The sequence below is a fragment of the Aristolochia californica genome, unplaced genomic scaffold, assembly GCF_029961685.1.
Source record: "Aristolochia californica isolate CCGP_79_NKW_82.1479 unplaced genomic scaffold, dmAriCali1.0.hap1 SCAF_2, whole genome shotgun sequence".
In the NCBI taxonomy this organism is placed as follows: Eukaryota; Viridiplantae; Streptophyta; class Magnoliopsida; order Piperales; family Aristolochiaceae; genus Aristolochia; species Aristolochia californica.
Window position 1 is genome coordinate 41,158,502 of NW_027181881.1, and position 13,733 is coordinate 41,172,234.

The window sequence follows — 13,733 nt, forward strand, 5'->3', positions numbered from 1 at the left end:
GGCTAGAAATCTTCGCCGTCATATATGTCCACGTTCTTGGTCGAGGAAGCGTGTACAAATGCCTGCAAGCCAATCGTTAGCACAAGATAAAGACGGTCAAAATTGTTATCTCCCGAAGCGTGTACAAATGCCTGCAAGCCAATCGTTAGCACAAGATAAAGACGGTCAAAATTGTTATCTCCCGCTCTGGCTGTAAAATCACAAGGAAAAAAAAAAAAAAAAAAAGGAAGCCGAAGCTCATTCTGTAGTTCCGAGGCTTCGTCCATCCTGGCGAATTAGCAAAATCCAATTTGGTCAAGGAAATGGTCTCAATTCCCCAATCACCGTATAGTTTCTCCTCCACCACCATTAAGACGGGTATCTCATCCAAACCCTCTCTCTTCTCCACAGTTAAACTCAATATTAAACCCCCCAAAACACTCAAACTCTCTTCTTTGAGCGATTCCAACTCTGAACCTTTTCTATCCAAACCGCATGATGATTCCTCCCCAGAAAATCCTCAGGCGGAGCCGGTGATTTCTGATCCAGTGAAGCGCGCTTTTGAGAAAGCAAAGGCGTATAAGAAGTCGAAACAAGTTATCTCTAGTCCAGTGCTAGTACCAGTCTTGGAATCTCCTGGGGTTGATAACGAAAGTGTGAATGAGAACGCTTTAGTTTCTGAAGTTGTTGAAAGTGGCGCTAGCGACGTTCCGGATGCGCTTAAACTCGCTATGGAGAAGGCTAAAGATTACAAGAAGAAGAAAGGAACTGCTGTTAGTGAAAAAAATGTGGGTAAGAAGGTGGACAAATTTCGTGAGTGTTCAAAAAACTATTTTTTAATGATACTGGATAGAGGAAAATGTGAACCATTATTCTCGTATCTCTAGCATTTTTGTTATTTGATTTAGGAAGATAGGGTTGAGGCTATCTTTTTCACGATTTAGGTGTTCATTTTTTGTACAATTATGCAAAAAAAAAAAAATCTATTATTTAATTCTTTGTACTTTTCTGATAGAATGCAATAAGTATGTAACGCTTACAGCATACTCATGTTAGAAGTGAGACGCCGCTTTCTTGAAGACAGAGATCTGGCCCCTTGTCATGGGGATAAGCTGTTGGGGGAATACAAATTGAAATAGGCTGCCTTTTTCATTCTTCTTCTCGTTGTTCTTGTTATTGCTATCGTTGATATAATTTTTATCATAAAATAACTATTGCCATTACTATTTCCGTACTACTCCAAGTGCTGCTGCTGTTGTTTATATTATTTTCTGATTTTTGGTGCAGTAGAAGTGGGGAGAATGCAGCATTTTGGTCACTTACGTATACTTATTTTTTATAGGATTTATAGAAATTAGAATGAGAAAATCATATCTCAATATTGGTTGGATAAAGTACCAGTAAATTGCTGATGTTGATATCAGTTGTTTATTCAATTAAAAGAGAATACCTTATTTTCTTTGTTTTCCTACACTAAAGAAAAATCTGAGGTATCATCTCATCCTAGAGCTCTCATGATTTTATGGTTCAATTTGGCATATGAAGTGTTGATTATGCACATCCTCGGTGTTAAAGTTGGATTCAAAGTCATCCCAAAATGAATAGCCAAGTCAGGGAACCTCTTTCCTAACTAGTTAACCTAAATTGTTTTTACTCATTGATCTATGTGGGACTATTCTTTAACACTTTCCCTCTTGTGTGGGCCATATTTGTTGTTCTTAGACATGGATAATTTGGGTGAAGGCTCACATAGGTACACTTGCTCTTACATCTGTCATCATATACTTCAGGCGAAAATGCTAATTATTTTTCACACACAGGAAAACAGGAGATGGAGATGGATGACATGAAAGATGAGATTGTTGAGGATAGAACTCGGGAGAAGGGTGGATCCTCAATCTCCAAAATTGACTTTTTAGGGTTCGATTTCTCAGATAAGAAGTCAAATAGAGGAATTCCTCCAGGATTGGTGCCAATTGTGGACCCAATTGTTGATGGGGATATGCCAGAAGTTGAGTTGATTGTTGGGGACACAAGCAGGTTTGGAGTTGTACAGCCACCAAAGCTAGTCAATGAAGATGACAACGTAGACTTATACATGCCTAAGGTTTCCACATGGGGAGTTTTTCCAAGACCTGGCAATATTTCAAAAACGGTACAGTGACTATTATTGTTTTCTGCTCGTTAAAAAATGTTATTATTTTTCATCTAAAGAACTTTTTGTTCAGTACTTAGTTGTTTAAGGTAAATCTTCGTATTATTTCTGGTTTTAACTATTTTGTGGGGATCAGTTACCTAAAGTTCTTCCTTAAGTTGCTGAAAATTAGCTGGATCTTGTTTCACATACGACACCTTAATATTCTATATTTTTTCTTTGTGGACTTCAGTTTGGCGGAGGAAAAATAATTCGGCCCGGTGAGGTTCTCGAAACTGCAGAAGATAAAGCTGCCAAACAAGCCCGTACAAAACAGTTAATTGCATCTTATAAGAGTAAGATGGGCTTAAATATTGATGCCAAAGTAAAGGCAGAGTGTGAAAAGGTACTTTTTGAGCCACAATTTTGCCCAGGTCTACCTGGCATATGCTTATCAAGTTTGTTTTTATTTCTTTTCATATCTTGGATCGTCTTAAGATATATTAAAGAAAGAAGAAGCTATTCTAGTGTTCCTCAATTCTAATGTGTAGTATTTTCTTATTAGAGATTAGTCTTTGTAAATGTTTAAGTCAGGAGTTCATTTTCTCTAGTTTCAATGAAATGGACAAGAAAATTACTCACCTTTCCATCTCTTTGTGACTGTAAAAATGTTAGGATCATTGGAGTAAAATACTCTATATAATTTTAAATTAGGGGCAGTGGAGTATTTTAATATAATCAAAAGGGTTAAATTGTAATTAGGAGAGAAAATAAGTGTTGATATAGATGTGGATACACCTTTGTCTTTGTAAAAGTCATAATAGCTAGAGTTAGAAGGAAAGTAGGAGTTAGAATTAGAGTAAAAGTAGAACTTAGAGTTAGAAATTAGACACCCTAATTCAATACTATCGAGAGCAATAATAATCGCAGAAGAAGAAACAATCAAAGCACGAACACACAATATTTATACAGGTTTGCCTCAAGGTGAGACTAGGTTCTATCCTTCCGCCGCTGCTATCATTCACTATGATGAAGAAGAAGTTTATAAGAGAAAATCGTACACACCATTCTCTCTGTGTTTTTCTCTAACCTCTCTCACACAACTCATGATCATCAATCACTCTAATAACGGCGCCCCCAAATGCTAGGAGAAAACTAGAGCAACTGAAATGCAAGTGTGAAATCCCCAAACTACCTTTAACGAAACATCAGTCAATATATCGTGTGCTGACTCTGCATAAGGTGTTAATGACTCCACAACTTAACAAGGATTAGATTTCTCTCTAGGTATTCTTATGAATACAAGAGTTTATTCATAGATTGAAGAGATTACAAGGGTAAGGATGTGTTTAGACCCAAATCCCGTTTTTCATTTTTTTTTTTTTTTTTTTGTGTGTTTGCTCATTAAAATGCTATTTTTATAGTACATATTTTACATTTCTAGAAGTCAATTTTTCAACGCAATAAACATTTTATCAAATCCATTGTTCTGCAAGGAGAAATTGACATTGGAAGTAGTGAAGGTCAGCCTGAAAGAAGGTTGTGTGTGGTAGAATCAAGTTTCAAATCAATTGAGGATCTGTGCCATTAAGAACATAAATACCTTGAAAGAGAGTTAGTTTACTTTCTAATGTAAGAAATGGTTTCTCTATTTCAAAAACAAAAAAATTTAAGAAATGGCTTCTCAATTTGAATTTTCTATAGGAAGACATCAACATTAGGAGGAGGAAGTTCATGTAAAAAGCTGGGTGTGTGAGAACATGGGTTGCCCAAATTAGTGTTGTTTTCAGAGTTCTCTCATGGCACATTAAATGCATTCACAAGGTCAAGTAGAGTTTTGGTCTGCCAGATTCGATGAGGTCATAGTGCATGGATGGATTTACAGCTTGAGTCAATCACATTTAAGCTAGCCTTGTAAAGCTTTGAACTTTATCTCTGACTACGAGATGGCCATCCAAGAAAGTGACCAATGGACCAGTCAAGACATAGTCCAACTGTGATAGATTTTCCTTCAATGAACAAAAATTCACTCCAAGCCCTAGCCATTTGGTTGCATCCATAGAAAAGACTCCCTGCCAAATCCTAACCTGATCACTTCAGATACAACCTTTCAGCCTGATCCAAGCCTTATAAACCTGCCCCTCTTTATAAGACCTAAGAGGGTCAATTATCTGCCATCTCCTCCATTGGAAAAATATCCATGCCAATAACCCAACCTCATCCCAACCTTCCAATCAGAGTTTCCACTAGTCTGTGCGTGACTCATGCCACAAATTGAATGTTTTATTGTTGGCTTGAAGGCAGAGATTTAACAACCAGCCAACAATCACAAGTTATTTCTCATCTATGTGAAACCACATCCCACCAGATGGAGTGACCATGATGGTTTAGTAGCATTTCTTTTCATGGCTCACATCACCATCAACATCACTATCATTGCCAGTAACTGCTCGCCAAGGATGAATGGTCAATTTGACCCTCAGTTGGGTGCAGACATTGACAAAATTGCAGGACCATGGTCAAAACCAAAAACCTTTGCTTCATTATTTCATTGCACTTGCCACCAAAATCCTAACCTATCTCACAACAAACCAACCCACAGTTCAACCCAGGTTCGAGCCTAAGTTAGGTTCCTAACAATTTGATATCAATGTTGTTCGATCAAGATGTAGGGCAGAGAAGGGCAAAATTCGTCTTTTTCTGTGTTTTGGAAGATGGGTTAGAAACACCTACCTGGAAGTTCTCATTCTGTTTGTCTTGCTTGCATCATGGATTTATTTATTTATTTTTCTTTTTTTCCCTCATTGGAGTGGAAGATGGAGCCCTTGCGTTTTCTAATGTGGTGAGTAGCTTCATCTCCAAAACATTTCTAAAGTTTGGTTAAGGTCAAGTTATGGTTAATGCTTTTGTAGAAGCCTCGAGACAACTAGATCCACTATTATCGTCAATGCTGGATCTCTAAATCAGTTTTCAATGTATGGTAAGCATCTTTGAAAAGTAGTTAAGTCATTACATCATGATAATTTCAACTTTCATATTCAATTTAGATGTGTTTTGAGATGCTTCTGTTGGAGTATGGTATTTTATTCTTGTGCAAAGTTGAGTTTCTTCGCTTTCCTTCTTTCCTATTTAGGGATGTGGGACATGGCTGGATATTTTTACTTGTGCTTGATGTTGTTATTTTTACTTGGCATAAGGTCAAAAGTAGTTAGGAAATTTCTGGGCAGTGTCCTTGGAGAAGAGGATACGTGCTTGACGTGTCCTAGTCAAAGAGGACCGGAAGTTGGTTAGGGAGGTGCCTAAATGAAAGGCATTTGTTGCTATTATGTTTAACATGGTATAGGCCTAATAGTCCCATAAATGATGAGGAGCGTGTCCACCTCAACATGGTTATTTGATGCAAAAAAATTTCCCTCTTGTGTGGTGTGTTTCTTCTTCTTTCTTTAATTCCTTTTTCTTTTCTCCTTCTTTTCATTGTTACAAGCAGAGTGCTGCTGCTCTCCACTTTATAGAAGGCAGATTTCTGCATATCCTATGGGAGAACCTAACTCACACTTACACAGTTTCTCAGCATTCCTGGAGCTCTCCTGGGTTCACCACTTTAACAACTAATCCAAATACAATTATCTCAAATTTCTCCATGCAGCATTTACCCAAACAACTTACCGTGGCAGTCCTTTGCACGTCTTAATGAAAACTTTATGGAGCCAACTGATTCATGTGCTGTATAATTGTCAGTTGTTTCTATAGAACTTACATAGCATCTGTTTCATGTTCAGTATTGTAAGCTTCAAACATTGGCCAGCTTTTATGGCATTAAATTGGGCTAGTGAAGCTTTTCTTTATTGATAATAGGCTCTGAAGGATGGCGATAGCTTGATGGATCGTGGGAAACTTCAAGAAGCACTGCCATATTATGAAAGAGTAATGAAGGCTGTGGTTTTTCAGGTGACTTTTCTCTTGCAAACTCTTTGCAAATTGCCTAGTGAGACTTTGTTCCAGAGGTAATTCATAGAAGCTGTTATATGGTAACTATTGTTTAAGTCTGCAGTAAACTGTTCCAAATTCTTACTCAAAATATGAGCAATTATGAGATTAGTATTCAGCTTGTTCAGTTCTAGACAGAAACTTAACAAAATTATGCTTTTATTTGAGATCAAATTTCAGAGGAAAATCAATGGATACTCTTTGGGTCCCAAAACTAGCACCATTGGAATAAAATATCAAGATAACTGTATAAACAGTTCTTTTCTTACTTTTGAGTGAAAGCGTTATCTACAGTTCCTTACTGTTGCCCAAGTAGAATTTATGGTAGCACCTTCCTGACCTATTGAGTATATATCCAAAGATAAAGTCCTAGTAAGTGAATCAGTAAGCAGATCAGCAGGCGACCAATGTGATGTGTGATTGATCTTCTTTAATGAGGCTACCAAACTCGAAGTGTAAAAGCATTTGATGTCATTGGAAAAGGAAATAGTTTAACTCTATGAAAATTATCTTCAGAAAGTTTGACCAAGTGACTGTGTGGTTGACGCAACATGGGGGATTCAACTTCAAGGAATAACAAAGTTGATTGCTTCCTTTAGAATATGGTGAACCTAGATTTCAGCAACTACTTAGATAACTGCAATCTGAATTCAAATTTGATGGGTAAAACTTGAATAATAGAAAATAGGGTTTCCACTTCTATCAAGAGAATAGCAAACGGAAAAAAACAATACAAAGTATAACATTATCCAAGAGAAAAATTCAATAGCAAAAGACTAATTTCTGGATTACATATGGGGGCTTTTTATAGGTATGCATAAATAAATAGGAAGCTTCTATGTTGTCCACCTAGGACTTTCTAAATCTAGTTCCCCTTGCTGGAAAAGAAACTCAAACAAGAAATTGTTTCTAACTCAAAGACTTCCTAACTTTAGGCTAAATTAATTTGGAAACAAAGACCTAAACTTAAAACAGGAAAGTACCATTAGAAAAGACTTTCTAATAGAATCTTTTAACCGTAATAGCAAGTTGTTAAAAACAACAAGTAATTCTCTAGTTAAAACTTCTAATTTCTGCATGCTTGAAATGGGATATTGCAACTTAGAGAGACCTTTTATTATTGGAACCTGAGTCCAAAATAGGAAATTCAGGCCTCTTTAAATTGAGTCTCCTTCTTTCTTCTTCTTTCATAAACATGAGAGATTTTTGGATGATCTCTTGTCTTTAAATATTCTTCAGCTAGCTCTTCTACATTCTTGTGTACTGCATCATGGTGACCTCATAGATGACATGCACTTGTGGAGGGTGGCAGGTGTGGAGTCTCGACTTTAGTGTGAATACAAGTAAACCCATTGCTCCACCAGTACCTGCCCATAATCCATGTTATGGGTCAGGGAAATCACCTTGGCATTTAATTTTGCATTCATAGGCTATGCATTCTTGTATGAACATATGTTGCTTTGTCTAGGTGGATAGTAATTTTATTATCATGCCATTATTGTCTGCTTGGTTTTCACTTAGAACTTCATGTTCAGCTTTCTTTCATTTTTCTTTTCTTCTTCGAGTAGTTGGGGATAGAGTAAGGATTTGGAAGGACTCAAGTGAGAGAAGGCAGTTGATAGATTCAGGGAAATTGGTTGAGGCCTTTATATTAGAGCATGATAAATTTATAGTTGAGACACCCCTTTTGTAGAAAATTATTGTTTATTCTCACGGAATTGACCATTGTCTAATTCGTTTTCATTTGCTCCTGTTTTCATATTACTACTGACCATGTCAAAGTTATCTCTTGTAGAGTGAACTTCATGGATTGGCTGCTTTGCAGTGGTCTATCTGTCAAGATTCACTTAGCAGGTACTGCCATCTACATTAATATTTACTCATGAAAATTTCAAGCTTCTGATATTTATACTATATTGATAATGACGTTGTCCGTTGTTGGATTGGATGTAGCCTATACATATACAGATAATTGTATTGTCATTCAGAGTTGTTCTTTTGGGAAGATAATATCTTGGTGTCTAGAACCTGTGCAGTTACATCCAGGGTTCTGACATGGATTTTTATACTGTATTGGGGTGAACAAAATCCGAGATCGCTTGGTCAAGATGTTTGGTTAGTGCAACAAAACAATGGTCTCTGACTTCGTCCAAACTATCAATACAAAAGAAAGATTCTTAAAAAAAAAATACTGATCCATTGGTACAATATTTCTACTATTATCATGTGTTAGTAGAATTTCAAGTAGTGTTTCTTCATTAAAAAAATTCTAGTAGTAAAACTTGCATATGTGAGGAGTTGAGAAGCACTTAATAATTTTATGTTGTTACTTCTGTGAGCCCATTAGATTAGAAATATCAAAAGTTTCATTGATCTGAACCTTTGGATCATCTAATTGGAGATAAATTTCAAGGGCATTTATGCGTCAGTATCGCTTGGAAACATCCTTTTAGTAGTTTTAATGCATACTGAGAGTGCATATTTTTAGTGGATTTAAGCATGAACAGTCCATTATGGTATTAAATAGTGTTTCACTAAGTTAAATGATTTAAAATGCATAAGACTCTAGATGTAAATTGTACTGTATAAAACTCATAGTTAACAACAGATGTACTGCTTTGGGACTGAGTGACCTCCCAAAGAGTTAGATATTGTTTTAGGACTGATCTTGAACCTAGCAAATTCAACAAGTTGCTCGAGGCTTGAAGTGGCTAATTGCAGTAAATCAAGGCCTCATCTGTTGAAAACTGAAAGGAGCAACAAATGGTTATTGGTTCAGGTTAGGAACTGGGAGTCTTCTGTGTTAGGTAAGTACAGGGTAATGTGTGATGAGCATTTGGATTTGGCAACAATTGGGTGAATAATCATACATTGATCCCTACAGTTTCAAGTAAAAGAAGGATTCACTTGAAATTTGGTATATTGAAGTTAGTTTTATGTCCATGTACTGAGAGGGTCTGGAAATGTCTATAAAATACTAAAGGTATTTTATGTCTTTCTTGAACTTTATTTGTCAAGATGGCCCATTTAGCACATGCCCTGATAAAATACGGTCAGTTTTCACGAGGTTTAAACTCAAAAGTGAGAGGTTATGCATAGACCATTTAGTAAATACTCTGCCTTACTTTTGACTAACCAAGATGTGGACTAGAGAAGGAATTGCTCAACTCTACCCTACTTACAAAGTTAGCACTTTGAACAGCTAACTACTGTTACTTTACATTGGAAATCTCATGTATCCATCCATTTACTATTGGAGATCAGATGAGGCTTGAGTCGTGTATGACAATGCCTTCTCAAAACGAACCTTCCTGGAATCACAGGTTGGGAATTTGAATCCATCCATTTGGTTAACTAGTGAAGGGGTATAATTGAAATGTTCACATGCATTTATTATTGTAGACCAGATGAGGCTCGAGTCATGTACGAGAAGCTTCAGTCTCATCCAAACTCCCAAGTGAGCAAGAAAGCAAGACAGTTCATGTTTAGCTTCCAGGTACTTTTTTCTAATTCATTTATTTTTAATGTTAGCCAGGACCATATTTCATATATAGCTTTCATAAAGCTTGTGTCTTGATCAAATGGTACTTCGTATCTGTTGTAGGCAATGGACAAGATGAAGGTCACACGTTCATCATATAAGTCCAAAGCAACTGGCTACCAGGGATACTTTGAAGCATTCATCAAAGATAGTGACAGGACTAATTATGTTGTGGAAAAGGAGAAAGAAGATGAAGGTGCATTGAGACAGGTGCTGCCATATATCCTGTTTCTTTTTTCTCCCTTATTTATTATGCTAATTATAGCTGTAAAAAGAGGTGTCTAGTTCATATCTGTAAAATCTCATTCAGCAGGTCAATATAAATCATCCTTTCACTTCGTATCTTTTATTGTCTTCTATTTGAGCACTCAAAACTTTTAATCAATTTATTTGCATTTGCATTTGCATTTGCGATGTTGGAACTGCAAACACTTGATCCAGGAAGCAAATTTTCGCCCACCCTTTGCATTATTATTATCTGAGTCTTTAAAATCTTCAAGAAGAAATTCTGTTTTTTAGTCAGCTTCTTTTAAATCCACTTGAATTGGATTCAATTAGACCCCACTTTTCAGAAAAAAAAACTGGCCAACTTGGTAGGTTTTTACCATTCAACAGATAAACCTAAAAAAATTGGTTAAAAATAATTGGCTCTCCTTCCCCCTTAAAGCTTTTGACGGTGAGCATCTAGATGACAGCAGTTTGAGGAAGGCCTTCTACCCTCTCTGCTGGTGTGATTGGTATATGAGAGGGCTTTACAAACTCTCTCCTATTGGCGCTATGAAGGGGGAGGGTAGGGCAGCACCCTTACCCCCTTAGTTCTGTAGGTGCAGAAGAGGCCATTGGTCTCCCAGCTGGGGTGTGGAGCATCAACAAATTGGTGGGGCGGAGGGTGTCCCTGCTACCATCAGTAATAAGGCCCCCCCACCTCCTAGCATTTGCCATGAGGGGGGCAAGATTCTCTCCCTTATTTCTTAAAAATTAAATATTTTAATTAGTTTTGCATGAGTTGCAAGCTTAGAAGGTTGCCAAGGAAGTTACAAGGCAAAGGAATTTCTTAGTTGTGGTCCATGGCTTTCATCTCCATTTTTTCATCTAAAATGTTCCATCATAGAGGGATTTTTTTTTTTTTTTTTTTTTTTTTTTTTTTTTTGCGTATACGAATTTGAACCTCCTCCTGACCTTTTTTCTGTTCTTTTTACTTTCACCCTTGCAAATCTGTATGCATCCATTAATGTCAAAGTTGAGTCATTTACTGGTATAACCTAGGGAAATGTGTAAAACTGCAAGTTAGTGAGAGAGAAAAATCAGAAAATAGACTTTATATAAGACATTCTCAAATACTCCACCTTAAGTTGGACTATAGACATCAAATAGTCCTAGTTGCTTACAAAATACAATAAATTTTGTCCTCTAAATTGAGAAAGACATAATTATTTTGATGTATTGATCTCATAGATGTTGTGGCATCTTTTTACTCATGATAGCCCACCTTTATATGCTTGTATCCTTTATTGTATGATAGCCATTGGATGATCTTCTGTTAGACTTAAATTCTTCACAATTAACTGATGTTATTTATACAATAAACCTAATATGGAGTCTCTTTCAAATACTTCAATATCCTTAATATTGCATCTAAACATACATACCTTATTTTTTTACAAATTGACTACCAACTTCTACCACAAAGGAAATATCTAGCTACTCGAGTTATATATAGTCGCCTATCTCAACATGCCAACAAATTACCTATGTTTAGTTTCATCCTTCAAGAATAGACTGTGTTTATCATATCCAGATACTCTGAGTCATAGTTGCCTATTTCAACATGCCCACAATTCGTCTATGCTTAGTTTTATCCTTCAATAATAGAATGTGTTTATATACAAGTTAGTATTTGGTTGCATTGGAGTGTCCATTACTTTACTAAGTTAATAGTAGTTCCTTTGTTAATAAACATCTTCTTGTTTCCTACCACATCAATGCCTAAGAAATGCCTTAGTGTTCCCAAATCTTTTATTTGAAATGTTAGTTCATGAAAATATTTATCCACATGTCCCTTCACATGATAACTATATTATCTATTTATAGTATCCTTCTTATAGACAAAAACCAAGTGGTTTGAATTTTTGTTTGAAGCCAAAATGAGTCACAATTGCTAAACTTAACAAACTAAACGCTTGGATTTTGTTTTAGTCCATAGATCACTTTCTTCAATCTACAAAATTTTCTCCTTCCCATTCATGATGAACTCAATAGATTGTTCCATGTGCAATATTTTAATAAGTGTTTTCATATAAAAAAAACATTTGAAATGTCTAATGGGTGCAATTGACACCCTTTTTAACGACAATTGTCAACAAAATTTGAAGATATGCTATTTGAAACTAGTAGCACGAGTGTACTTTTCAAGAAATTTAGACTCTTTAAGTTCATGTATATCTCGTTTTGCAATCTCACCTCATATATTTCCATGGATCCACTTACATGCATCACCAGCTAATAGGTTATTCACTTGAAAGGGGATCACAAAGAGCCCACATTTGGTGAGATAGTGATACCTCAATCTTCTCATCCATTGCAATATCCTTTTGGGAAGATCTAAGGCCTCTTTTTAAATTTTAGGAAGGGACCACATCGGATAAAGGAAACAAATATTTTGTGTTTTGTAAATAGTTGACGAACTTATCAACGATCAAGGGGATTGAAAGACAAGGTACTCTGCTTCAATGCACTTGGGAACACACTCTACTTCTTATGTACCACAACATCAAAGTAGCATAACCCGTTCTTATCAAGTCCTCCAATAATCATCTTTGTATGTATCCCTCTCTCTTTTATAAGTAATACAACCTATAAGTATATGTAGTTTTCAATAAAATTACTTGTAACTTACACTAAGTTATGGAACTAATCTACCTTGACTTTATAACTATATTACACAAGATAATTGCAATTATCTCTCCATAATCCTTGACAATATGAAATGTTTTATCTATCACCATGTGAGACTTGAGCTGAAACTCTCTCAGTCTTCTTCATGAACCAACTTTTCTTGTAAAAGCTGTTTCATAGGTTACTCAAACTTAAATAAACCAGATTGAAGTTTCAAATCACTTATATTGTAGTTGTTATTTCTTTCTTGGTAATTAATTAAGGGACTACAACAAAGACAAAAAACAATTGTAATATCTTTAATGGTCATGTCAAATGGAAGTTTAACTAGTACAATAGAGGTCCCTATGAATATGTCGTACATTACTAAAGCTTTCTAAATTTAAATAAAAATTTGACTAGCATCTATCAACCTAATCATCTCTTAGTGTTGTTCATTGATCTTCCATTCTACTTTAGTTACAAAGTATCACGAAAAACAATGCCAAAGTACATCTTCTCATTTATTCTATTTAAAGAAGCTAGAAAGTGCACCTTAATCCTCCCATCACCAATGGAAATTACAGAAGATCCATAAGAAAGAATTTCATTTGAATTGTAAATCTGTTGATTGGATTAATTAGTTGTTGTAACAAATTCTATAACATTTTTTTTTAAAATGTTAAAGAGAGGGAGATATTAAAGGAAGATTATATTGCATATAGATTACAAACTCTCAAAAGTTTACAAGAATTCAAACATGAGTTGACTTCTCTTAAGACGAAAAGAGCAATCTTCTAGATGGCACATGACTTATTTGTTGGGGACAAGGATAGATTTTCTTCCATGGATGCTCACGAAGATGAGGATGATGAGGCAACTAATGTGTTTGATCATATCCCTCAATTTTTTTGGTGGGTAGACAACAAAGATTAAGCTTAAATCAAAGAGATGTGCTCATGAGATGAGTTGTGCTGAACTTTGAGGTCTCCAACAACGAGGTTGTTAATTACAAAAATGGTAGTTTGTTGAGATGTGCTTAGTGCATGCGTGGAGAATGAGGTTTACGCAAGAAGGATAGTTTTGAAGTTTTTATTAAAATTATAGGTTTAGAGTAAGGAACATCAACATTACATAGGAGATATTGTAGGCAAACAGTTTTAGTGCATGTAGCAACTAATGCCCTATACTTGGCCTTTGTACTTGAACGAGAGACCT

At 35.8% G+C, this 13,733-nt stretch overlaps 1 protein-coding gene across 3 annotated transcripts; it reads left to right on the forward strand.

Moving 5' to 3' along the window:
* LOC137956969 (uncharacterized) lies at nucleotides 1–10,039 on the forward strand. 3 transcript variants are annotated; one of them, XM_068804652.1, is made up of 7 exons: nucleotides 1–771; nucleotides 1,800–2,134; nucleotides 2,367–2,519; nucleotides 5,969–6,061; nucleotides 7,896–7,954; nucleotides 9,503–9,596; nucleotides 9,705–10,034. In XM_068804652.1, the coding sequence occupies exons 1-7, from the start codon at nucleotides 303–305 to the stop codon at nucleotides 9,924–9,926; spliced, it is 1,425 nt and encodes a 474-aa protein (XP_068660753.1). In that variant the 5' UTR covers nucleotides 1–302; the 3' UTR covers nucleotides 9,927–10,034. The 3 variants fall into 3 exon arrangements, with proteins under 3 accessions (XP_068660753.1, XP_068660754.1, XP_068660755.1); XM_068804653.1 differs by having other exon boundaries at nucleotides 1–767; nucleotides 1,808–2,134; XM_068804654.1 differs by having other exon boundaries at nucleotides 681–767; nucleotides 9,705–10,039.
* Nucleotides 10,040–13,733: the final 3,694 nt, after the last annotated feature.